The sequence below is a fragment of the Pipra filicauda genome, unplaced genomic scaffold (assembly GCF_003945595.2).
Source record: "Pipra filicauda isolate LSUMZ 115617 unplaced genomic scaffold, ASM394559v2 scaffold5_size6683894_pilon, whole genome shotgun sequence".
In the NCBI taxonomy this organism is placed as follows: domain Eukaryota; kingdom Metazoa; phylum Chordata; class Aves; order Passeriformes; family Pipridae; genus Pipra; species Pipra filicauda.
This window is the reverse complement of record NW_024104754.1, coordinates 2,265,636-2,290,224: the sequence shown is the minus strand read 5'-3', so window position 1 is coordinate 2,290,224 and position 24,589 is coordinate 2,265,636. Positions and strand designations below refer to the sequence as shown.

The 24,589-nt window shown below is 37.9% G+C and overlaps 1 protein-coding gene across 5 annotated transcripts in view; it reads right to left on the bottom strand.

Annotated features, from left to right (window-relative positions):
• The window catches only part of RAPGEF4 (Rap guanine nucleotide exchange factor 4), a 154,068-nt gene that overhangs the window by 59,462 nt on the left and 70,017 nt on the right, over positions 1-24,589 (bottom strand). For all 5 annotated transcript variants that reach the window (XM_027733598.2, XM_027733596.2, XM_027733595.2 and 2 more), the window contains 2 exons: positions 21,035-21,107; positions 19,906-19,970 (listed from right to left, as the gene is read on the bottom strand). In XM_027733598.2, coding sequence (XP_027589399.1) covers positions 19,906-19,970; positions 21,035-21,107 — 138 coding nt within the window. The remainder of the gene's footprint in view (positions 1-19,905; positions 19,971-21,034; positions 21,108-24,589) is intronic.

Here is a 24,589-nt window from a genome sequence, read left to right as displayed (position 1 = left end):
CACTTCTAGTGTGAAATGTCAGAAGACACAACAAAAAGGCTGAATTTGGCTGGTGTTCTGGGCTTGCCAACAGGGCAGATCATACCCAACACAGAAGTCTCCCACAAGGGTAACACTTTGCACTTTGGCCCATGGCAGCCACGGCTCCCCTACATCTGTACAGCAAAGGCAGGACAACCCGGTCAGAAGTAAGGTGAAACATGTGCTCTGTACTTCTGGGTTGCCAGGTATCAGTTTCTTTAAGCTGGGCATCTGTTCATTACCTCCCACAGGATTTTAATGATGTGACAAAGTCCTTGTAGTAATCAAATAGTGCTAAGAGCTAAGAATGCACCAAGAGACTACAAGCCAGCTGGGAAGGGGAAAATGAGCAAAGCACATGACAGAAATCAGTAACCTTAACAGAGCGGCCTGCACACGGAAACCAATGCAAAACATTTTTTGTTTCTATTCATACCTTACAAGAAGTCTCTGAAAAGGTAAATCAATACAATTAAAATGGGATTCCTGATTTTTCTCATTAATAAGTCCACAATTTTTCATAGACTAATTTAAGTTCAACCAGAAGGGCGGTTGCACATCCTCCAATATTTCTTGGTTTCTGGAACTGTGTAGATCCTGGTTTAGACAGTCTACATTTGCAGTTAAAGCATGCAAAGAATAGCAAGAATCTTTTGAAAGATGCCTCTAATGCAAAGAAAACCATTGAAATGCAATTTCAAACAGGTACAATATACTCAATCTAACTTTCAGATTTTAATTCTAGTTAGGAATATACTTACAGGAGAGATAAAATGTGTAAGATGAAAAATACAGGAGATTTTTACAGCAATAGACTAGTGAAAACAAATGCACATTGTTCTTTGGAGTTTCAATTAAGCTTCAAAAAACGCATAAAAGTAATAGATGAAAAAATTGAATATGGATGAAGATTTGTCAATAAATCCCCCAACCTAATCAGAACAAAATAAATGACAGCATTTAGAAGAAATCTGATTCAACTCAAAAGCACAGAAAAAAAACAAGGTGAAAGCTAAGACACAGCACAGGAATCTGCAGAAAGCAGCAGGAAGGCTTGTTCACCTACATTTGATCCTGACCAATACAGAAGCATCAGCTGCAAAGACAGAACATAACCTGGGTGAAGGTGATCATGAAATGATCCAGAGTCAGAACTTTACAGAAGGAAGAAAGAACATCAAAGTACAAACAATGGACTAGGAAGAAAAGTTTCCAAAAAGTATTGATAGCTAAATTCCTGGAGTGGGTCATGAGGGACCAAGTGTAAGGTAAAAGGAGTCAATGAGAGCTGGTAGTAACTTAAACAGTACCAATCATACATACAATATATACTAGCACAGAACTAACCAGGAGGTGTAGTAAAGATTCAGCTAAAGAAAGAGCTCTTCACTGACACACAAGAAGGAAATGTACAGAAAGGAGAAAGCAGGGGGTCTACAGAAGGCAAGTATAAAACACACATTGAATAACAAAGGACAGAATTAGAAAAGCAAAGGTATAAAATGAGACAGATCTGCCAAGAAATGTTTAAGAGATAAAAAAGTATTTCACAAATACATTATAGTAAAACAAAGAAAATAAAAAGTGTTGAGCTACTGTTCAAAAGAGGGAAATCTATTGACAGACAATTCAAGAAGGCCAGAAACATTTATTTTTTATCAATGTTCATTAGAAAGATCAGTGGCAGACAGATGGCTAATCTCCTGAGTAGTAGAGTGACAAGAATAAAATCTCAGCCTGGGGAAAAAAAAAAAAAAGGATAAAAAAACATAAATTAGCTATTTTCAGATTGGCTGTGTTTGTAGAATTTCATGCAGGAAACTTGAAGAGCTTGAAGAAACTTAAAAGAGGGCTGCAGCCATCTTGGAACCGTCAGCAGCCACCTCCAAACCATCAGCAGCCGCCTCTGACAACTCTTGGGACTAAGGAAGGCAGCAGAAGACAAAAATATGGGAAAAGGAGGAGCTGAAAAAATATAGACATGTCAGCTTAATGTGTCTTCCTAGAAAAAGTCCATTTGTAAGCACCTGGAAAAGAACAGGGAGATGAGTCATATGTGACATATATTAACCAAGAACAAATCATGCTACACTGATCTAATTTTCTTTCCATGACCGGGTAGCAACATTGACAGATTAGAGAAGAAACAGTAGATTTTCAATCCTTTAGTAAGACTTTGGCACTGTCTCATCAGATATTCTCTTCTGCAACAGGTAGAATAAATTCTTACAAAATAGGTGCAAAGTCAGTTGGAAAAGTGTATTTTGAAAGCAGTTATTACTAGTGAAGCAAAGTCAAACTGCCAGTCATACCAGAGGTCTGTTCTGAGAAGCATTTTCAGGAATATATCACATCTGATTATATTAAATATTAACATGGGATGAAGCAGAATGTACGCTTATTGAGTCTGCAGGAGACTTCAGAATGGGAGGGACTGCATGTACATTGCAGAATAAGTTTACAATTTGAAACAGTTGTAACATTGGCCTAAAAAAAATGACGCTTTTATGCACCGCAGTGCTGACTACCTTTCTGAAGCAGGCAGAATCAGCTACATAAGGACAGGATGAAGAACAAGTGTCTTAGTGCAGTTCCACAGAAAAAGAAATAAGGTTTATAATATTTTAAATATTTAAATATTAAACACAACTGAATAACCAATGCTATACTTGTGTGAAAGCAGCAATGGGATGTAGTAACACATTAGATACATAATGCTGTTCTGCTTTAGTCAGCCTAGATAAGACCTACACTAAAGCATCGTATCTCATTTGCCCACTTTACTTCAAAAGCATCTAAACCAGCTGGACAGATTTTAGCGGAAAGCATCAAAAATAATCAGAAAGCACAACATAAATAATCAAAGTTGTTCAGCTAAGGAAATGACAAGTCTGAGCAGAAGTGTGAAAAAAAAAGTCTTCGGATTTAAAAGGCCTTTGAAAATAAGAAGTGACCTAGTCCTTCGTGCAGAGATCGGGAAATAATTTAAATTGCTGTAAGAAAGATTCAGTTTAGGCATCAGTGAAGCTTTTCTAGCAGTGTGTACAGTGAATATTGGCACAGATTGCCAGGAAGGTCTGGTTCCTCCATCTTCGGAGGCTTGGGAGGATACGTAAGGAATCTGTCAGGAGTAACACTGTGGCTTGGGCATGGACAGGATGCTTTCCTGAAGTAGCTTTTAGCCTCATTACATGGTACCGTGGAATTTTTGAGGACAGCTTTACAAGTCTAAAATAAGTTCAAGCACAGGGTGGTGCTTAAAGAGACAATCAGTAACAGAGCTCCCCAAGCAGTGAGCCCGGACACCAGAGAGCAAGGCAGTCACTCCTACTGAGGAACAACGTCATTACCACCCAAAAGACGTGCCCAGCCAAGAGTCCCCCAAAGTTACAGCCTTTCAAAGCTGCTCCAGTGAACCCTGGCTGCACTATTTGAGCTGAAATGCAACAAATGGAAACATGGGGCTTGGACTGAGTTTACTATAGAAAGGCAAGTCATGCTTCAAAGGCAGGGAAGTGTAATATCAACTAGTTAATAGGAGATACAGTGTTCCAGCAACAACTTCCTGTCAGAACAGATATGGATTCTGTAAGGGACAGTATCTGAGAACAATTGTCACAGTTTGGCTGAAGATCAAGCAAGAAATGTTTTGTGAATTTTTACGATCTTGGATCTCCCATTAAGGGATGCTTAGAAAGCACTTAGAAAAAAAAAGGTAACTCTCCCTATAAAACAGCAGAGAGTGAGTGGAGTGTCACAAAACATCCTGGTATCTTTGAAGAATTAATGTGATTAAAGTATATACCTGTGTCACAGAGCTCCTTGATGATCACATTTTTCAGGACTTCCGAATAAAGGAAAAATTATCATGCAAAGAGCTCAAATAAGCAAGCCAATTAGAACAGTTTACAAATTATTACTCATCTCCTGGCCACAGGAATGACCAGTGTACCTCCTCTTAGCTCTCCTTCAGTGTGAGATAAAGCAACACAGCAATACCATCTTGAGCTTTAGCTACTTCACGCCTTTTCCAACTAGTGCACACTCAAACACTTTACTATGACCTACTGATCCGCCCTGTAGGGGAGGAGGACGTATGGGTCTGGAAGGTAAAGAAGGAAAACGTGCAGGTGTTGGTAGGGAAAAAGCACAAAATTATTATGAGAAATTGTGATAAAAAGGCTTTCAGCATTAACAAGCTCCCTATCTGCACATTTATGGATTCACATTTGGGTCATTCAAACAAACCCTTCACAAAGACAACCACAAAACTCCCTATTTAAATTGGGGTGAAGCAGAGAAAGTAATAATTTTAGCCTCCATTCCTTTGAAGATTCAAATATTTATGCATGAGAGCAATACTATAGACTTAAATAGGACTATTCATGTGTATAATTTTATGCACACATCTAATCTCTGGAGAAATAGGCCTTATATTTCTAACTACAGGGCAAGGCCTACCTTTATTTTTGTGTTTCTTACATCACTGAGCAAGCCATGTGCAAACAAATAAATAACATAATGAAAAATACAATAATAGAGACCTAACACGAGCTCTGTATTTGTCAAGTTATTTGAATCTGCTAAATAAAATCCAAGAACATCTCTTGCAGATTTTTCTATTCCTCTTGTTAAATAGCTGCAAAGGGATGTTTCTGAGCCTTTATATATGAATGAATGCTTTAGATCTACAGCAATTTGGATCTCTAAAATGAAAGGATTGAGGTAACCTAATTTACTACTCTGAAATACTAACGTAGGAAATGTGTTTTGCGTAGAACTAAGACAAAATAAAACAAAAGCCAATGAATCATGTTTTTCCCATGACCTCAGTGTAGCTGATCTCTGAACAGAGAACAAGTTTCGGTATTGATTGGAGTTAACCATCGCATGTGAGGTTACCAGGGTGATCAGATAAACCTGTGCACTACTGTTGATCCCTTTATTTTCATTTGGGGCACTGAAAAGAATTGCAAGTGACATCTGTTTTCCTGCTGGCTGGCAGGGGATCCAGAAGAAACAAAGGACAAAAGCCACACAAGTCAAAAGGTGTCAGCAGCAACAGTCACATCACTGAGAGGTCTGTTTGTTTTACATCCTCAGTATTTACTGCTCTTGGTGATTTAGGGTCTAATCCAAATCCCACTGAAATCACTGGGAAGTCCCTAATCGACTCAATGAGTTTTGAGTCAGGCCCATGCCATTTGAGTCTCTGAAGTGTATTTCAGGAAGTAGAGCATTTTAGCTCTTAGTAGTTCCAAATGATTCCTGATGACTGATATTTTGACTGACATGTTTGAATATCCTTGTATACATCTCCCAACAGGCTTCCAGTGCCCTCTCTGGTTCACAGTGGAGGAAATAAAATATACCATAAAACCATTCCCATAATTTTGGCAAAAATATAGCCAGTCAGTAAGATACAGCTGACAGTTAGCCAAAGTCCCCACAGCCCTCCCACACAACACCTCCCCCTTCTACTCTTATAATTTTCTCCATTTTTTTGTAATGTCATCTACCTGAGCTACTTCAGACCAAATACACAGATAAGAATTCCAAAGATGGGGAGCCTTTGTAGAGAAGGCTTTTTTTCCAATACAAATCAGTATTTCCAGCACTACAGAATAACCATATAGCAGGGATAAAGTAGCAGCATACAGTATCATGGCTGGAGTGCAGCTATAGTTAGAGTGCATTTTCAGGTGGAAAGCAGTCTTGGATAGAGTATCCTAAAGGCAACTCCATTGGTCATATTTCCAGCTGCAGTGAGAGAGTATCTATGCAGACTGCATCAACCTCTGCTAGGATATTACAGGTAAAACAATACACTTACTGAATGCAGCTTGCTGAAAAACAACAGAGAAGCAGCTGACCAAAGATCCTCTCACAAAAAGGTCCTTTGAAACACATTTTTGTCAAAATTTGAAGGAAAATGTAACCAATATTGTAGGAATTTCTGTGCTCTGTTAATGTATACTGGATCTCTGGAGTAGCCCTGTGTAGAACATGCTGATACACTGACCACTGCTTGTCATCAGAAAACAACTTATGTTATGACCTCTAAGCAACACCCCAGGGTGCACTGTCCATAAGACACCCTGGCACATACTCCCTGTCACGGGGACTTTTGATGGCTGGAACACATTACCAGGACTGAGCTCTGTCCAACCCAGATCACAGTCATATCTACTACAGGGAGACCTCACCACACTCCTTCAGGAGACAACAAAAGTGGAAGTGGAAACACAACCTTCACTACTACCATGGTGTAAACAGTTCATTCTCATCTTCACTCTCTCTCACAAATGTAGGGAGCAGCCTGGTGCTCCCTAGCACTCTCCACAAGACAGCAGTGGCAGCCAAAGAGCAAAGTGCCTCCTCACATCTCCTAACTGGAAAAGTCCAAAACTGCTAATGACTGACCTCATGCCAGGTCTGTAGGTGACTTAGCAACACTTCGCCACTAACAAAGGACAAATTACCCAAAAAGATAACTTGTTCTAAAAGTATCTGTAGCCAGCCTTCATAGTCTAAAATTTTACTACTAAAGCATCTTCAAGCCACCCATGCTCACAGAAGACAACTATTATAGTTTCTTAAGAAAATCTGTAAATGGCAAAAGTGGGAAGAAGGGCAAGGTATGAACACAGGAACACACAGTCACAGGATGTTTGCAAAATTAGGGAAAGAAAGTAGTCACATTTTAAAAATCTTCTGAGTTTCATAAAGCTACAGCACCTGTAGTCCAAATACCCATATATCTAACTAACTACAAACTAACTAAACCAAGCAAAATAGCCTAGTAGAAATTGTCAGGACCAGTGGTTAAGACAGCTCACTTCTATTCTGTTTTTCTGACTGTGTGACCTTACACAAATCACGTAATCACAGTGTGTTTCATTTCCCCCTTTTTGGAGAGAGGGATACTAATAATTTCTACCTTTGTAAAATGCTTTGAATACTGTCAGAAAATGGGCTACTATCAAAATACTCAGAATAATGATGATTGTTTTAAAATCTATATTCTTTAAATGTAATACAATGTGAAGACTACGCTGTATTTTAAAATACATTCTAAAATTGCTTTTCTTTAGGTATCTACATGTTTTAATAGCATAAACAGGAAAATGCGCCCCTTTAAATTCTCAAATATTCAGTGTAGCAAAATTATTTTAGAAAGTTAAATTGAAATTGCATTATTAACACTTCTACAATGTTTCCTTGACGAACTACAAATGTCTGTCCATTAAACACAAAATGATTCAGCCATTACCAAAAATCATACTTCACTGTGAATGTCAAAGGCAAAAGGAATATTGAAACAGACTATGACCAGTGCACAAAAAAACCTCAGAACATGGCTAATGATGTCTTATTTTCCTGTCATTTTTCTGCTTCCCTGCTACAATGAAACAGCTGCTATAACTACACTGCATGCATTGAATAAAATGTCAGAAAATGCTAACTCTGCTGTGAGCATTCCTGATATTCTGATAGAGGTGTGACTACAGTTGTCATAAAGAATTTAAAAACAATGTTGTCATGGGTTTGTCTGCTGTGGCATTTTTTTACCCTACAAAAGAATAAACCATTTTTTTCCATTGTCTCTCATTCAAGTTACTGGTTTCTTAGTATTCATGGCTTTAACAGTATGTTTACCCAAAATTATTTACTTCTTGAGAAACAAACTATAATTATGAAGATTTAAAAGTACAATAAATATTAGACAGTAAGGTTACCAGTTTGTAAGACCTGTGTCTCACCCATGTTATAGATACACAAGCAAAGTGAAATGAAGTTAAAGACTAATGAGCTTCTGATGAATTTAATTCACTTGTTTCCAGATACCTCTATAATCTTGGTAAGCATTTCCCACCTCCAAGCCTCCCAGAAGGCACTCCCTCTAGACAAACAGGATCGGATGGGCTCTTCTAGGCTTCAATTACATCCAGGCACCTGAATTGCCCTCTGAGGACCAGGTAGTGAAATTTTAAATTAAGTGTTTTCATGTCAAACACATGGGTACCAAAACCTGGATGGAGTGTGAATTATCGTGGGAAATTGTGAACCTATTAAAATTAGTGGTAAAACTCTTGACTTCAGTGTAGGCAAAACACCACCAAGTGAGGCAAGAGGACCACAGCCTCCTGGGTGACAGTAGTTTATGTACTGTGCGACCCCTGTTAGTCATTCCACCTCTGAGTATTTCAATCTCTCCATCAGTAAAATGGGGACAACAGTATCTACTCACATCTTCAACAAGCGATGAGAATAAGCAACTGAAAACACTGCTGAATGCTGCAACTCAAATCCTGGAAGTCTAGTGTCCACAAATTCACACTGAGAATTTTATAATGATTTTAACACAGAAATGAAAAGTCATCAAAGTGAGACAGGGCTAGAGCAGTTTAAGGCTACCTCCTGAATACCCTGGGGAGGTCAGCAACAATGTAAAGCCTCTGCCAAGTGGGCTAGAGAAGTTAATTTAAATCCATTTTGTGCCTCTTCTGGTGATTCCACACTCCTTATTCTCCAAATTCAGGATAGTGCATTGTGTGAAAGTACATCAATGAAAAAAACATTGAAGGAGTGCAGCACATCAGCTTCAGATTCCAGCTTCCCTATCTACTCCTCATGCTTCTTCCTGTCATCCTTTTCAGAAATAAATTTTTGCTAAAAATGAAACTGAGAAGGAATAATCCAACAATATCCAGTGCAACACATTCTGGTCTTCTACTTCACAGAAGGAGATTTTTAATGATCTATACCAATGTTTTCCATCTACATAGAATATATTTCCTAAAAAACGTAAATGGTTGTTTCTGCAGTATATGAAAGTAAACAGAGGAAAGAAATCCCAAACTGAAGGCTAGACCAGAACACATTTCACAAAAAGCACAAACATTCTTCTTTCAGCCAAGTATTTCTCTACTTAACAGCTTTAAGTCTTCTGTCATAAACATAAAAAAAAATTCAAGCACTTCTGTTTAATTTACATATTTGTGTGTCAGTGGAAAAGACAAGCATTCTGCTCTTGACAAATATCCACAAAACAACCTTCTTATCTTCCTTAAAACTTCTATTTCCTATGATGTCTACAAAAAGCTTGTCAAAATGGAGGGTGCTGATGTGCTGAACCATGCTACCTAAACTGTCTCATCCAAGTCTCTCAAGCTGTATAGGGTAAGAGGTTTTATTTTTCTTTTATATTGAAATCCAATTGTGGTCTCACACTTTCAACTAACATGAAATGAAACTCATAATTGTATTAGTTAATCAGTTAATTCAGCATTCTTTAGACACAGTGTCAGTAATTGTACTGATTGAAAACATACAGAGGCATTTGGAATCAAATTATTGATATGAACGAGACAGGTCAACACACCCTGTTTTTCACATTAATTCCATAATGCAATGGGAATAATCCGTCAATAACATACAAACATTGAGTTAATGGGCATTATTATCCAATAAAATAGTAAAAGGGTAATACTTTTCATTCCTGCCAATTCAAATAAAATATGATTTTAATTAAAAAATAGTAAGTATTTCATATTTGTAAATTTGCTTCTTCTTTCCTAACTTCCTACAGAGCTTGCAGCTCCCTAACTTGCTACTATTTAAACCAGGCTGTTCACATTTTTTCTTATTGTTTTGAATTTAGCTCATTTTCCCTGATAACTAATGAGGGACAGACATTTCTAAACGTACTCTGAGATGCTTTTGTTGCTAAATGAATATTTATTACAATTTGAGAAAAAAACTGTCTCCACGAATGCACACAGAACCTCAAATGCACACAGAACAGTACAATAATTAACCCAAGGCTGATACGGAGAGGTGAAATTACTCTACCTGACATTTTCCCTAGCTAACCACATCTCTTTACATCCCAATTCACCATAGTATGTTTCTGAAAGAGATGACCTCTTTTTACCTCTCTCAGTATGTAGCCCAAGCTGTGTAAATTCTGTGATGTCTGGCTTTTAGGGATATCACAGAACCAGCCCTGTCCTTGTGAAATGGAAAAGCACCTATTGTATGTATTTTGTAATTTATCCCCTTTCTCCTATTTCTCTTTAAGGTTGGCATTATTTTCACATCACTGCTAGAAATATTGTTTCGTCCAGCCAAAATTCTGCTCCTGCCATCTGTCAAACACTCACCTCCTTTTTAAACATAATCTCAAAATCTTCTTCGGCTTAATTGACTCTTTAGTGACTCTTTGTGGGTTGTATAAAGGATGATGACTGTTGCACTATGTTAAGCAAATCACAGTGTGAAAATGTTTCCTGTTCCAGAAAAATTTAATTATTGTAATCCAAACCAGTTTGCCTGGAAATACTGAATGTACACAGAGTATTCCCAGCTACCTCGTGTTAAAAAAAACATAATTTCTCAATAATGTAGGAATCTTCAGCTTCTTCATGACAGTTGGCTACAAGACTGTCTTGGGGAAAGGAAGATGCACCCTGAGGAACTTCTGGTATATTGAAGGCCAATATTATTGCAGATTGTCCAGTGTCTGCACTGCCACTAGGTCACATGGCACTTTCCAGGCAGAAATTTAAGTTCTCTACCCCAAACCTCATGGCAGAAAAGCCAGACAAAAGACAAAAGACAGCATTTCAAGAACATTGACTGTAACACTGAAGAAACCAAACAGAATAAGTAGCATTCAGGAGTTCTAGCAAGGCAAATCCCTGGTCTTCCTTTCCTTCCTCCTTCCTCCAGTTTGGACCAGCATACTAGGAAGACAGGACCAAGAGCGCTGTGGAGCAGTGGCTACGTATTTATAACATAAGGAATACCAGAAACCTTACTGTTACAGTTTTGTCAACACAGGTTTTTCCAACATTGCCCTGGAATTCATAGCAGCTAACACTGACACTTGGAAGAATGTGAAATGAATTGGGGGAAACAAAAGGGAAGGGGGGGTTGTCAGGCTCCTTTATCTTGTGGACCCCTACAGTTTTGCCAGTCAAGATAAGGAACCTTGTTCAGCCAGTGACAATAGGCTTTCCTTAGGTTTATTTCTCAGTGTTACTTGGAACAGCTGTCAGAACCCAGCAGCCTGCAGACCACAAACTGAAAATCCCTAATCTAGACTGGCTTTGAACACAATTAATTAAGACAACTCAAGAGGAGGGAGAGGGGAGCAAATATTTAACTGGATCTGTATATATATTACAGCAATAACAGGAATACATTATACAAATCTGTATTTAAACACAGGAGACTGAAATCACACAGATTCATTTGTGATTTAGTGGTGAAGTGCAAGAGAGCTGCAAGCTGGCCTGACAAAGTGATCACCTGCCAGTTGCCCCTCTGCTTCCTGTGCAGCTAATGTAGGTTGGCAGAAATGCTGGTTTGGGGCAGAAAAGAGTGACAGTCCATAGTGATCAAACTCGGCAGTGCTTTGTGCCAAAGTCAGCTGTTTACAGCTGTTTATGTGTTTCTGACAGTTCTGCTCCCTTATCACCAGGTAAGCAGGAATGTCAGCCTGATGGAGGAGAGGGCATCTATAGCCAGTTGTAGACAGAAGAGATGTAGGACAAGGTACATGGGAGAGGATGTGTGCTCTCAATCCTGGTGCAGGCCACTGGAAGCTGCTGTGGAAGGGCAGCCACAGTGCCACAGTTCTTCCTGGGCTCAAATGTGCTTTGCTCTGGGAGCTGATGTTCCCACCATCTTTGCATTGCACAGCCACCCCCTCCTACCTCTGCTTCTGGTGTCACTGCTCATGAGGCTCTAAGGTGGGCTGGGTCAGAAAATGTGTCCTGGAGAAAAGTAACCATCTGAGCCGCTGTGCAAATGGCTACAAGGAAAGAGTGGCGTGAGAGAAGGTGTTTTTTTTAGCCTCCTCAGATTCATACATTTGAAGTCAGTTACTTTAAAGAGTGAGGATGGACAAAGCAGTACTAGAGGTTTACAAAGATATAATCATAATTCTCCTCTGTTAAGCTACTGGCTCTTTCTCCATCCAGTTCATATTTAAGGTTATTGTACAAATTGGTTATATAATTTCATTTCAGGAGACGAAAATAAGAGTGTCTGAGTAATCCTAATTAGAAGCAGTGTAATAACTGGTATTGAAAATAAGATTTTTTTAAAAAATTTTTATTTTGGAGCCTAAATTATATATTCTTTTCATTTCTCTACTATTCAACTCAGTTATGTGTATTTGTATTTCCTCACTAACTGCTATCTTTAATTTTAAGACAGCTGCATCACTGATGATAAAGCACACAAAGATCAAACATGTTCCAAATCACGTGCCAAGCTTTCTTCCAGAAGGAAATTTACAAAAAGAATAAATAATGAAAGTCATAAATCATAAATACCTCAACAGCACTTTCTCCTTAACCATCACTGGATTTAACAGTGCTAATTATATTTTCATCTCTGTTGCAGAAATCTGACATTTTTGCCCATGTAATTCTAACTTGGAATGGCTCTAAATGAGCTCCACAAACTGGGCACTTGTTTTGGTGGTGGTGCTATTCTGTGCAGCCAGCACAATAGGCTTCTGCTCTTGACTAGCTAACGCAAGAAAAAGAACAAAATCGTGGGACAGCTTTTCCCCACTATTTATTAACCTCTCAAACTTTTGTCATCCGTACACAAGCAAAAAAAGATGCTGCTAAATGATCAGATCAGACACATTGATTACTTCTTACTGACTCAGAACTATAATTGACTTTGTTGAATCCCAATTTCCATCATGCATTGCAGGACAGGCAGTCAAAATGCTGTGAGAGATGATCTGAGTGACTAGAAAGAACCTGATTTTAAGATCCCTGATGCAATTTTTCTGCCAAACTTGAGAAAATAATTACAAGATTCAAAAAAATTCCTTTTGCTGTTTCAAATATAAGTGCCAAATGTGTGTTACTTGTATACGCTTGACTTGCCTGAAGACATGAACCTTGAAAAGGACTATCTTTTTTCTCGATATAATTACCCCCTCTTTCTGCCTTTCAACTGCAGGAGATAAATGGAGCATATGTGCATGTTTTTCATGGGTTGAGACAGAATCACACAGAAAACACAGCCAAGGAGCAAGAGTCATCAAATGTGACTCCACAATATATATTATCAAACTGACCTTGCCAGTGCTGGCAGGTAAGGCAGTAGGCTGTGTCCTCAAACTAGTGGATCAAACTAGAGTGATGCTCCTATGGAAGGAAGGTCACACACCTAATTCACAATATTTAGTATTTTACAAATTTTAGTATTTTCTAGGAATTACTGTTATTTTTTCCATTTTTAGTTTATTTATCTAAACACTCATTCAGCTAGGCATGAGGAGTCTGAAAGGGAAAACATCTCTTCAGCCAAACTGCCTTCCCTGTTCTACCCCCAAGCATCTCCACAACCTTTTTGTGAGGAGAAGGTTAGTCTGGGGGGTCAGTACTTGATTACCCTGCTACTCTGAAAAAGGCCAGCAGGTTTCACACTGGGGCTACTCTGGCTAGTTCTGTATTGGTCTGCTCAATTACATGATTAGATACAGCAGAAGAAACTGTTTCCAGTAGAAACTCCCATTAGGGTTTCCAGAAGTCAGGGTACCCAATGAAATCATGGATCATAGATATTTCATAGATTACCAGGTAGTTGAATTGTACAACAGAAGACGGGGTGTTGCAAGCTTTCCTTGGAAATATTGCTATTCACACTGGCATTTGGAAGGGAAGCCTACAGCTGCGTATCATCTCCGTACGGCTGGAACTGGAGATAGTGATGTACCCAAACCCTTCCCTGGTGGTTCTGAAACAATTTAGCTTACACAAAGTCTACCTGTGTAAGCCAGCAGACCTACTAACAATTTTGTTTACATTAAAGAGCTCTGATGACACAGAAAGACATTCATGTTTTTCATGATGAAATTCCTTACTGATGTATGAAAAATGTATTTTCCACAGACTCCTACTCCTCTCACACTCCTGTCTTTGTTATCTCCCCTGCCATATGCTGTCACCGTGTGACTCATCGCCAAGGACTGTATGCACAGCCTCTGCATTAGCCAAATTGTTACAGGCTGTGATAATGATTGAACCCTGAGCACTTTCACTTAAAGCAAAATGAGGAACTTGAACAGACTCTAAGAAAATTACTTTCATATATGTGAAATTGGTGCCAAAATATCAGAGCAGCCCCCTAAAGTAATTGGTACAGTTAGGACTGCACAAAGACATTATTTAGAAATATTTGCACACAGTTATTTGATGCAATCACTTCAAAAGCAGAAAATTAAATGAAATTATTTTTTAACCCTATGTGAACAATGTATAGGAGAACCGACTCTGGCATGGAGCCCAAAAGAGAATAGGAATTAACGCACACATATCACTGGGCAGTTATATAAACCATCCACACAGTAGTTATCCTTTAACACAGTTTTCATGTGTAAGTTGGAGATACTACAACTTCTAAACCAACACCTTGTCATTGCACTTTGATAGAACACTGTCTGCTTTCCTGTTCTCTCTTTCTCTGTATTCTTTTTTTTTTGGCTCACAATTTCATGAGAATGTGAAACATTCCCCTTAGAATTCTGCTAATGCTCTATCAAATTCCACATTTGACAATACACCGAATATGTTAAAAGACAAGCATTCTTTTCGGTTGTCCGAGAAAAGTAAACTGAAATACAGAGAAATCAGAAGGAAAATGATTGTGTGTATTGCTAGAGTAGCTAATATGGTGAATGAACATGATTATTACTGGTGTCTTGTGTGGGCTCTTCAAGGCTGCACCAAGTGAATTGCAATGTCATCTTTACAAACAGTGTATTTTCAGATGCCCAGAGCTATACTTAAGTGCTTGAAAATTGAAATAAGTGAATATTCATTTGCCTGGCAATGTTGAAATTGCAATATTTTGAGGATTAAATCTTGATTATGTCTTTCTCTGTCCAGTGAAAAATCTTTTCTATATAATTGCATTAAATGCATTTAGAGTTGATAGAAAGGCAAATTATGTTTTCACAATCACCCAAATTATTTAAATGCAAAAATGTCAACATGGCTCCTAAGCCTTACTGAAAACTCAGAAGAGAAAAGGAATCTATATTTTACCACACCAAATTAATTAGGGAAGAAGATGGATGAAAAGGTGACTTTCAGATGAATATTGCAGCACATCCTATAGGAGCTTTGGTATACAAAATACCTTAAAATAAATCACTCCTGATAAGCTTCCAGTCTACAGGATTTGGAGACATTACATGAAAAACATAAAGGAGACATTCACTCAATCCATGCGTTTTTCGAATATTACGTAGTGCACAAGGGGGAGCTCCTGTAACTCTTTATGACAATAAAAACCTGAAGACAATATAGGAACCAAATGGAAATAAAGCATGAGAGATTTCAGAAAAAAATACATAGTGTTCACCCAATAGCAAGAATTATTGTATGAATTTGCACAACTTAATATGCTTATATCTTCTGAGTTCAGTACGGTTTCATCAGTACAAAGGAGAGGAAGAAGCACCTTCCCCCTTTTAGGATGTATGCTTTCAATGAATAAGGCACAGATTTATGCAGGTTTTAAACCTATACAAAGATCAAGTTGTACAAAAAGAAAGCTAGCATGGTTTTTGAGGTGAGATGATGTTTCAATTAAGGAAAAATTTATGTGAGCAGGTAATCAAAGTCTGTAGCATAACAAACACATTTAGGAGGTCTTCATTAACACTGCTCAGTTAGCCTCCAATCTTGAAATACTCTGCTTTTGAGCACTTAATTTTTCAGCCTTCCTTTCAAGCAGAATTTTTTTGTGTAGTTTCTTGAGGATGTGGGAATTCTTTTAGCAAAATGCAATATGGAGATTCCATAACAGAAAAGAATACGAAACTTCAGCTTCGATCATTATCAGGGTTAGAATTTTTTTTACTATCTACTACTTGAATAAATAACTTATAAATCATGGATTTCTGTTCCTTCTGTGGATAATTCCTATGCTCTCTTAGGCATCTACAGTTTGCAAGGGAGTTTAAGACATTTGTTGATATCAGAAAGTAGTATTCAGCACCAGCGTCCATTGGAGAGTGGAGATTCATATTCTCAGCAGGTCCGCCCACATTCATTCCTGTGTCTCTGCAACTCAGTCCTGCAATGCCCTCTTCTTTAAACTATCCTACATCTCACATTCTCCAGAGCAGATGGGCTATTCCTTAACTCATTTCCTGCTTGGACACCAGTAGAGGGTGTAAAAGCACAGGGGAAATAAGTCTGGTTTTCAGTCAGTGTGTCTTTGTAATAGTCAAAATGTTGCTCCAGCAACTAAAAGAAGTCCTTGAGAGAAACCTCACACCGTTAAGCATTGACACAGGAATGCCCAAGCAGCCCAGGACCGAGCAGTGCTGGGATTCTGCACATGCAACGCCCACAGCCCGTGTGCACAAGTTCGCAGTGAAACTGTAACGAGACTCTGGTGACTCAGTTTCAACTGAGATTTTTCAATGCTTAACAACACGGTTATTTTTTAAGGGGTCACAAATGGTATTCCTTACTTCCAGAATAAGGCCCTAATGTCGAGCTTCTAGTCCAAAGGACAGGATTGCTGGTGTATAACTGGGAAAAGCTATCTAATATGTGCTATGTGTTTTCCTCCAACTCAGTGTCAGAGAGGTTTGATCCATTTCAATTTAACAATCAGCCAGGAGAATACTCTCAGCATGGTGAACTCAGCGTAAACAGTGAAAAAGTGGCCAAATTGTAAGACAGGATCCTGTAGTGGGAAACATCATGTAACCCTGCTGCCAGCTCTGCTGGTAACACATGGAACCAGAACTACTACCCATTCTGCCTGCACACTGGAACCCGACCTCCCATGCTTTCTAAGTACTCTTCTGTGTCTTTTCCAAAAATGTATTTGAAATTATTATTGATTTTGTCATTTTGGCTTTAGGGTTACATTCATCTCACATATCCAACTCTACCCCATGGGAATTTTCAAAAACTAAGAGCTACACAGACCAGTATACAGATATTGGCCTGTCCTAGTTAAAAAAGACTGAAGCTGCGTTATTTTCCCTTATGTAAGTCAGCATTAAATTGACTTTGTTTCCATTCTCCAAAATATAACTGAAGACAATAGTATACTCTCAGTATTTTATGCTCAATTTAACTGCTATATTGCATTAAATGATGTGCAATAATGTAACCCTAAATGCAAATGAATTCACATTTGGTAAAAAAAAATCTCTTTGCTGCCTTCTCCAAATAGGAAATTTTTTTGTAGATTTTAATGAACTAGGAAAACCAAACATCCCCATATGGTGAGAAAATTTCAAGGCATGCATTAAAAGAAAAATCTTACATTACTCATCAAAAACTAATAGATGTGACAGGAGAAAAAAATTAAACTATGAAGATGAAACTCAAATGATTAGCAAATATGGAAAATCATCTATTACAGTGCTTCTAAAAGACTCACCACATGCTAAAAGAGAAAAGCATGCATTTCATATTTCCAGACTGGAATATATTAAATTTCATTTGAAGCAAATTATTCACAGCTATAAAATTCCCTGAAAAATTAAAACAACACACAGATACCTTGAAAAAAATGCATAATGATCAGAACTACTGAAGATGTTATCTCTTTCTGTCTAAGATTGTAATGTTTTCTAATCACATGAAAGATTTTGAGGAACTTTCTCTGAATCTCAGAGAGCTCCTCACTCAGTCTTTTTCTGGACATTACAGAGTAGTCTGCAGGTCTCTCCAAGTTCATTTGCTGCCTGCCCTACAGGCATCATTTTGGCAATCTGGAAACACTTCCCTATCCTGATACATCATTTTGGAAGTCATATATCACCCTAAAAATAAGCAAAATAGATAAAATCTACAAACACAGTGCTGTTTTCTGGTACCCTGATTTTTTGTTTCGAATAGCTGTCAACAACTCTGGGAATTTGGCCCTGCAATTCCACTAACTCCCTGGTTGTTCAAAACTGACTACAGGTGATGAAGAACAACATTTTTTGTAAGCATTGCAACAGCTGTACAGTTTAAAACTGCAGGAATGCAGCTTGCATGCAGTAAATAAAATACTCAGGTATTTACCTCTGCTGCATTTACCTTTCAATTAACATAATTAAAGGGAACTGTGGTCATATGGAAAACACACAGAACTAGAATTCATGAACCATTTCTATGCTGTGTAGGTTCTTCTGCCACATTTGTCATGGGACAGCCTGAGCTCCTTCAGGATGAAACAAGGTGACAAGCATCTGTCACATATTTACTCACTCAGCTTCCCTCCACGGAAATATGTACGGTGTGGGAAGGAGAAGGATGTCTGTTTTTTTACACGTGTCTTGGAAATAAAGATAATATGGTTTGCAAAGGACCTTATTCCTGTAAAAGTCACCGAGTAGCCTGCCTCAGCCCCAGTCCCAGCCAAGTTCTGTCTTCTACTCAAGTGATTATTTTGTGCAGGAACAGTCCTGTTGTGCTAGAAAAGCCCAGCTATTGGCAAAGGTATTAATCACTAAATTTTGCTCAGTTTCTAAAATACTTTGCACCTGAGAGTGTTTACTACCCTCAGCTGAGCATCACTTCCCATTACTGGGGGGTTATCACCTTCTAGGGGAGACGGACGTTTTTACCTCCTTACCTCTATCAGTTACTTTTATCTGCTTCAGAAAACAACATCTTTTACTCTGGATTCTGCACCTGCTGCTTTCATTGAGAAGCCAAGCAAGACCCCTGACCTGACTTAACTCCCAGTGTTTCACTGAAATGCCAACAACTTAAAGAACCACTTCGGCGTAATCCGTTAACTAGTTTGTAAAATGCTTACAGAATGAAAGGTGCTAAGTATCCAAGAATTATTACTCAGTGCGTGGAAAAATGTTTATGTTCCTACAGGATAAGGCTGTGTCAGGAAGTGGTATAGCATTAGTGAATACGACTGTAGGAAAAGGAACTGCACACTGCTACATGTATACATTTAATAAAGGCTGAATGTGACAATTAAGAAAGGTCAGTACCCTTGAGGAAGCAGGACAGACAGACAGGGAGAGGTGGAAGCAGTTATTTTTGCGTCAAGGAAACATGTTAAAATATTCCTTGTTTTTATCTGCTGTCAAGAGATCTTTTTTGTGCAACAAAAATACCGTTAACCTTTTAAAGACATCACATAAATCAATTCAATTAAACTCTAGTGTCCAGAAAGAAGGCATCCGAGCATCTGCTTATTACTGTAACTTTTCTACCCCTGCCATAAAAAAATTCTAAAATTTATCAATCTTTATAGCAATGCCTGACATTATTTCTTCCCACTATTTCTATCTCTCTCTATATATACTATATTCCACTATTAAACCAGGCATAGAAATATTCATGAGTTCTTTCACATGGGTCCTCATCTGGTGAGGCTGAAGGCACAGAACTGTTTTATAAAGGGGAACTGGAATGTAAAGCTGCTCTCTGAACACAGGAGAAAATTCTCCTTGAGCAAAGGGCCAGAACAATGCCTATACATCAGTTCAGATTCAGTCAAGCCTTAAAATAGGATTTAATCATGAATTTTATGATCCACTGGTTATCCACTGGTCTTGTCACAGTGGAGCTTTTCTTACTTACCCTCAGCACCTCTCCAACAAAGACAGGAAAACCAGACTGTAACACAAACTTTGGCAGCAGTACACCTGCTAATAATCCCAAACCAGTTGCTTTCTTCAGTTATATGACACAATGTCTAAAGTATCCTTATAATTTGCACACTGTGCTCAAATGCAAGAATATGTTTTGCATTTGCACTCGGTTCTTTTCAATTTAATGCTGCACTTTTGCATTTTTCATAACTGAATTCCTTCCCCCCCAGCAAAAAAAAAAAAGAAGTGCAAAACCATGTGTGATTTACCTTATTACAATTTTTAGCAACTTGGCAAAGAGCACTGCTTGACATACTGTCTTTATCTGGCATTCCTAAAAAAGGAATACAGAAAATAAATAAATAAATAAATAAATACTGTACATTCTTTAAGTAACAATGAAGATATTTATTGATAGAATAGGGAATTTGAAGGTTCAATATTTTGATAACATGCACATTAATCTATGAGTTTTAAAGAGAAAAACAGATTTATTCAGAAAAAAGTTTCCTCTTGTGAACACGAAAAAGCTAATTTGTGTAAATACTATAAACTGCTTGCTAAGCATAGTACTTTTCTCACAACTTAATATCTGAAGCATGTATATAGGAATTATTTATACTTTCTCATTTAACATAATCTATGTCTTAGTATCTGGAAGTCAATGTGGCACTGAGTTTGCACTAACTAGCATTGCTATGCTATGCTATGCTACTGTCCTGCATATAGAACATATTGAACACACAGCATATGGCACAAAATTTGCAGATGCAATTTTTAGCCATCAGATACTGTCCTGGTTGGCATCTAAATAATCCCCTGGCCAATAAATAAAAGTACCTTGATTTACGCAAATGATGAGTTCCAAAGGCTGCCCTTGGATTCATGTCTGCAGCACTATCCCACTTGACAGGTTCTTATGAGGCACAGACATACCCAAACTTATTCAGCTATGTAACAAAGGTCAGAGAGTAGCATGTTTACTGCAAGCTGTCTGCTCAGGCACTAACCTAGATTCTCTAGCAAGTTGTGTAGCTCATCCTAACTAAAAAAATGAGACAGTTTGTTATTTTTACTTTACTAGCAGGACTCATGGCCATGTTCCATGGAATTAATGTAACATCTATAACTAGTTAAATGTTACATGACATCATACAGTAAGCTTTAGTCAACAGGCCTGGCTTAGAGTGCAGATTTTTGTACAGCTCCATGTACACTTGTATACAGTTGGGAAGACACTTAGGCAAGTTCCAAAGTGTTTCCTGCTACATGCAGTATAAATACAGTTGTAATACCAAAATGAATTTAACGTTTCAACTTCAACCCCATAACCAGAGGACTTCCATCTTCCCCTTTCTCTTTTTTTCTACCATCTGATTTCTAAGTTCTTATACTTACTGTCATTGTTGGAGCCAGTTTCCATAACACCATAAGGAGGAGTGAGAAGTCCTGACATATACTGTCGATATTTCTGAAAGACAGTGATGGCACATTCAGTCAGGTACAGACGTATAAAACCATTCAGGGGAATATGTGCTATTTACATTTTTGTGTCTGCTGCCTTTAGCTTCTCAGGCACACATGTGATATATATATATGTTTGATATATATATATATCAAACATATATTTACTCTTAACACTACAAGCTCTGCTTTCTTGACTGGAGCACACTGCCTTTGTTCCATCAAAAACTGTGCTAAAACAGCTCCCCCTTTCATCTTCCCCAAAGCATGACTTTAAGGGTTCTAATAAATCGATATTTTACTTAGTGGTGTGATTTCCCATAAAGGCTGTTTTAAAGCTCCTTTGAAATTGCACTACTCATCTGAACTCAAGCTAGAAAGCTACTTTATTGCAGGGGTGGAGAAAGAGTGTTAATTAAGGATTCATAAGAATCCTGTACCACGAGAGTTTTGGTGTCAGATTTGCAATACACAGGATTTAGTGTAAAAGCTCTAAATGTTTATTTCCAAGACACTACATTTGGTTTTCAGAAACTACAAGGCAATGAAACACAAATACCGAATACCTCATATTATGTGTATCCTCATACAAAAACTGTATTAGCAGATGAAACTTTGTAGCTATAAAAATAATGTCCCTTGTATCACTGTAAGCTACATAATTGTAACTGATGTCAGCAACTGGTATTTTTCTTCAGTGAATGCTGGTGACATGATCAATAAGGTTCAAAGCTCTGTCTACGGCTTAAGAAATTCACAGAAGCTACAAAAATAACACCAAAGGAAAAAAATTGTCCTTTTATCGAATACAAATAATTCAATGAATAAATGGCACATCTTTGTTTCCAATCAGACTATATTACTGCCTTATATTATAAGGGTAAACAATTATAATTCCCTTTTGGAACCGCCAGAAAACAAGCTTGGGCAACAGGGATGCTGATGTTCAGTGTAAATAAAACACGTCATGCAGTCCTTACGGTGCACAATGAGCTGAACCTGAACAGTCCATCAGCTGAAATTCATGTAGGTTTCAACTAAGCACACATAATAACTGAGACAGAAAATGACCTTTATGGTGCGATTTTAATTTAAAAGTTTTATCCTTTGCTCTGTGGAGCTGTTTGGATGTATTCACTTTTAAAATGTTGCCTGCTGAATTTTAACAATGCTTAAATTATTCTTTTAACATTTCTTTTTCTTGGAAATGGAGATGAAAATATCGTCAATTCTAGCACTAAAGACTGAATGTCTTGCATTCTAAATAATAACAAAAGCTACAAAGATTACATTAATCTTAATAATCCAATCCTATTTTTAGACAAGCTATTACATCCTAAAGCTTAGTAACATATTATTTAAATCTCACCCATAATCCAGCTGAATACTCGTAGAAGCAAATCTATGTTATATCGCTGGTCAGTCACACAAAACAAATGCTACTCCACTTGGGGATAAAACTCTCCCATTTTCTTTCCCAAACCATTCACTTTCCCATAGTCTGCATCTAGTCCTTGCCTGGAACTTAGTGAGAGGAAGAACATGAGAAATACTTATTTTTTCAGTTCAACTAGTAATTCACACACATAAACCAAGGGAAAAACTCATTTTCCTTGCCCAAATTAAAAAAACAAAAGTGTGTCCCAAGGGGTTGAAATAACACTTCATTCAAACAACAGATAAATGTTCTGTTCCACCTGCTACTGAATTTGGTCTTGAAATGTTATTTTTAGATGGAAAATTGGAATGTTTCATTTGGGATAAGATAAAACCCAAATTGTATAGGGTGTTTTTCTTTTCTTCTTCCTCACCATTCAGCTGATACTTTTTTGTTCTGTTTTTCCCAAAATAGCATTTTCCCAGAAATACATTATTAGTCCACATTTAATCTACCTTTATAAGGAACTTGAATTGTAGGAAGACAGTAATTTTCTCTTTTATTTCCTCTACCACGTCCACAGCCATCATAAACTGCATGGCAGTTTCCTTCCGATTAATTCTGTAAAATTTTTCCTGATTATTCATCTCATGAGACAAAACATAGAATACACCATATAATTTCCAAAAGATTTGAGTACTCAGCTTCAGAAAAAAACTACTGGTAGAGTAAGCCAGAATCGTATATACAACTTCAGTGGGGGCATCCAATCTCATTTAGCCCCACCTCATGCTCAGGATGACAAACCCTACCAGAAACAAAACCACAGACTGCCAAGGATGTCAACTCTGTCATCTTCTGCATGAAGGTCCCACTCTGCCATGGGACAAGTCTACTCATGAGTCTGATACAGCAAGCCCTGTGGGCAGTGTTGCCAGTGAAGGAGAGGAATTAATTCAAAACATGCCCTCAGAAAGCTCAGTTGTTCAGACTCCTCCAGGGCACCTCTGCATAAAGTGAAACTTCCTTCTATACCTGAGTATCTGAGGGGAAGACTGATAGGACTGCCTACACATGGTCTCTCATGAAGATAACCTCAGCAGGGTGTGGGCTGACATAGGAGGTATAATTTATGCCTAAAATTGTGTCACCTCATTAGTCAAATTAAATGTCAAAGGGAACTTATTTGCCAAGGAGTTAGGGAAACACTGTTTGCTGGGAAACCTAAGCACACAAAGAAAGACCTAAGTAACTGTCTAAAGATTCAGATGGGGTAATGAAGTTCCAGGCATTATCTCTGAAATCTGAGATAATGAGACCTATCTGGTTACTGTAATGTCTGGAAATGAAAATAAAATGCAGTAAATTAAATTGTACTCATAGGTAGCATCATAGAATGATTTTAAATCATTCAAAATTAACAGACCAAATATTTACAAAATGCTTTCGAAAATGTATTCCACAGGTGCTATGAAGCCTGGAAAGGCTTTCCTTATGAAAGACAGCAACAGTTATCAAATCATCATAAGCTTGTTTATTACCAGAAGTCTTCAAGTTCTGTAAATCCAACATGACAGCAGTTTTTAAAACTACACTCAGTGACCTATTCACTCTGTCTTCAGATTTCTACCGATTTACAAACTCTATCATGCAACAGCTTAAAGAACAGACACTTCCTGCATCTAATCTGACAGCACAAGTAATAAAGACAATATTTTTTTTCCATTTGCTGACTGCCTCATATCCATGCAGTGGTGAAAACGAACACATTTTAACCTTTTCAACTACTGCTATAGCCTAAGGCAAAGAAGAGCACTGACAAGGAACAGTTGGGGATAGGAGAAAAGGAGGAAACAGAATCACATGCTTGCCTTACTGGGAAGGTGCTGTGGGGGAATTTTCATACCAACGGTTTTTAAGGCCACTCATTGTCAAGTTTTTCAGTGTGTTTCTTTGCATGCTCTTATTAAGACTTTATTTGCAATTAGCTGCAGTTTTCACCACTACAATAGGTTTTCTTCTACTGTGTGAACGTAATTGGGTATATTTTTATATGCTAATACTTAGAAAGGCAATTCTTATCATTCTGATGCAAGCTATCCCCAAATTCC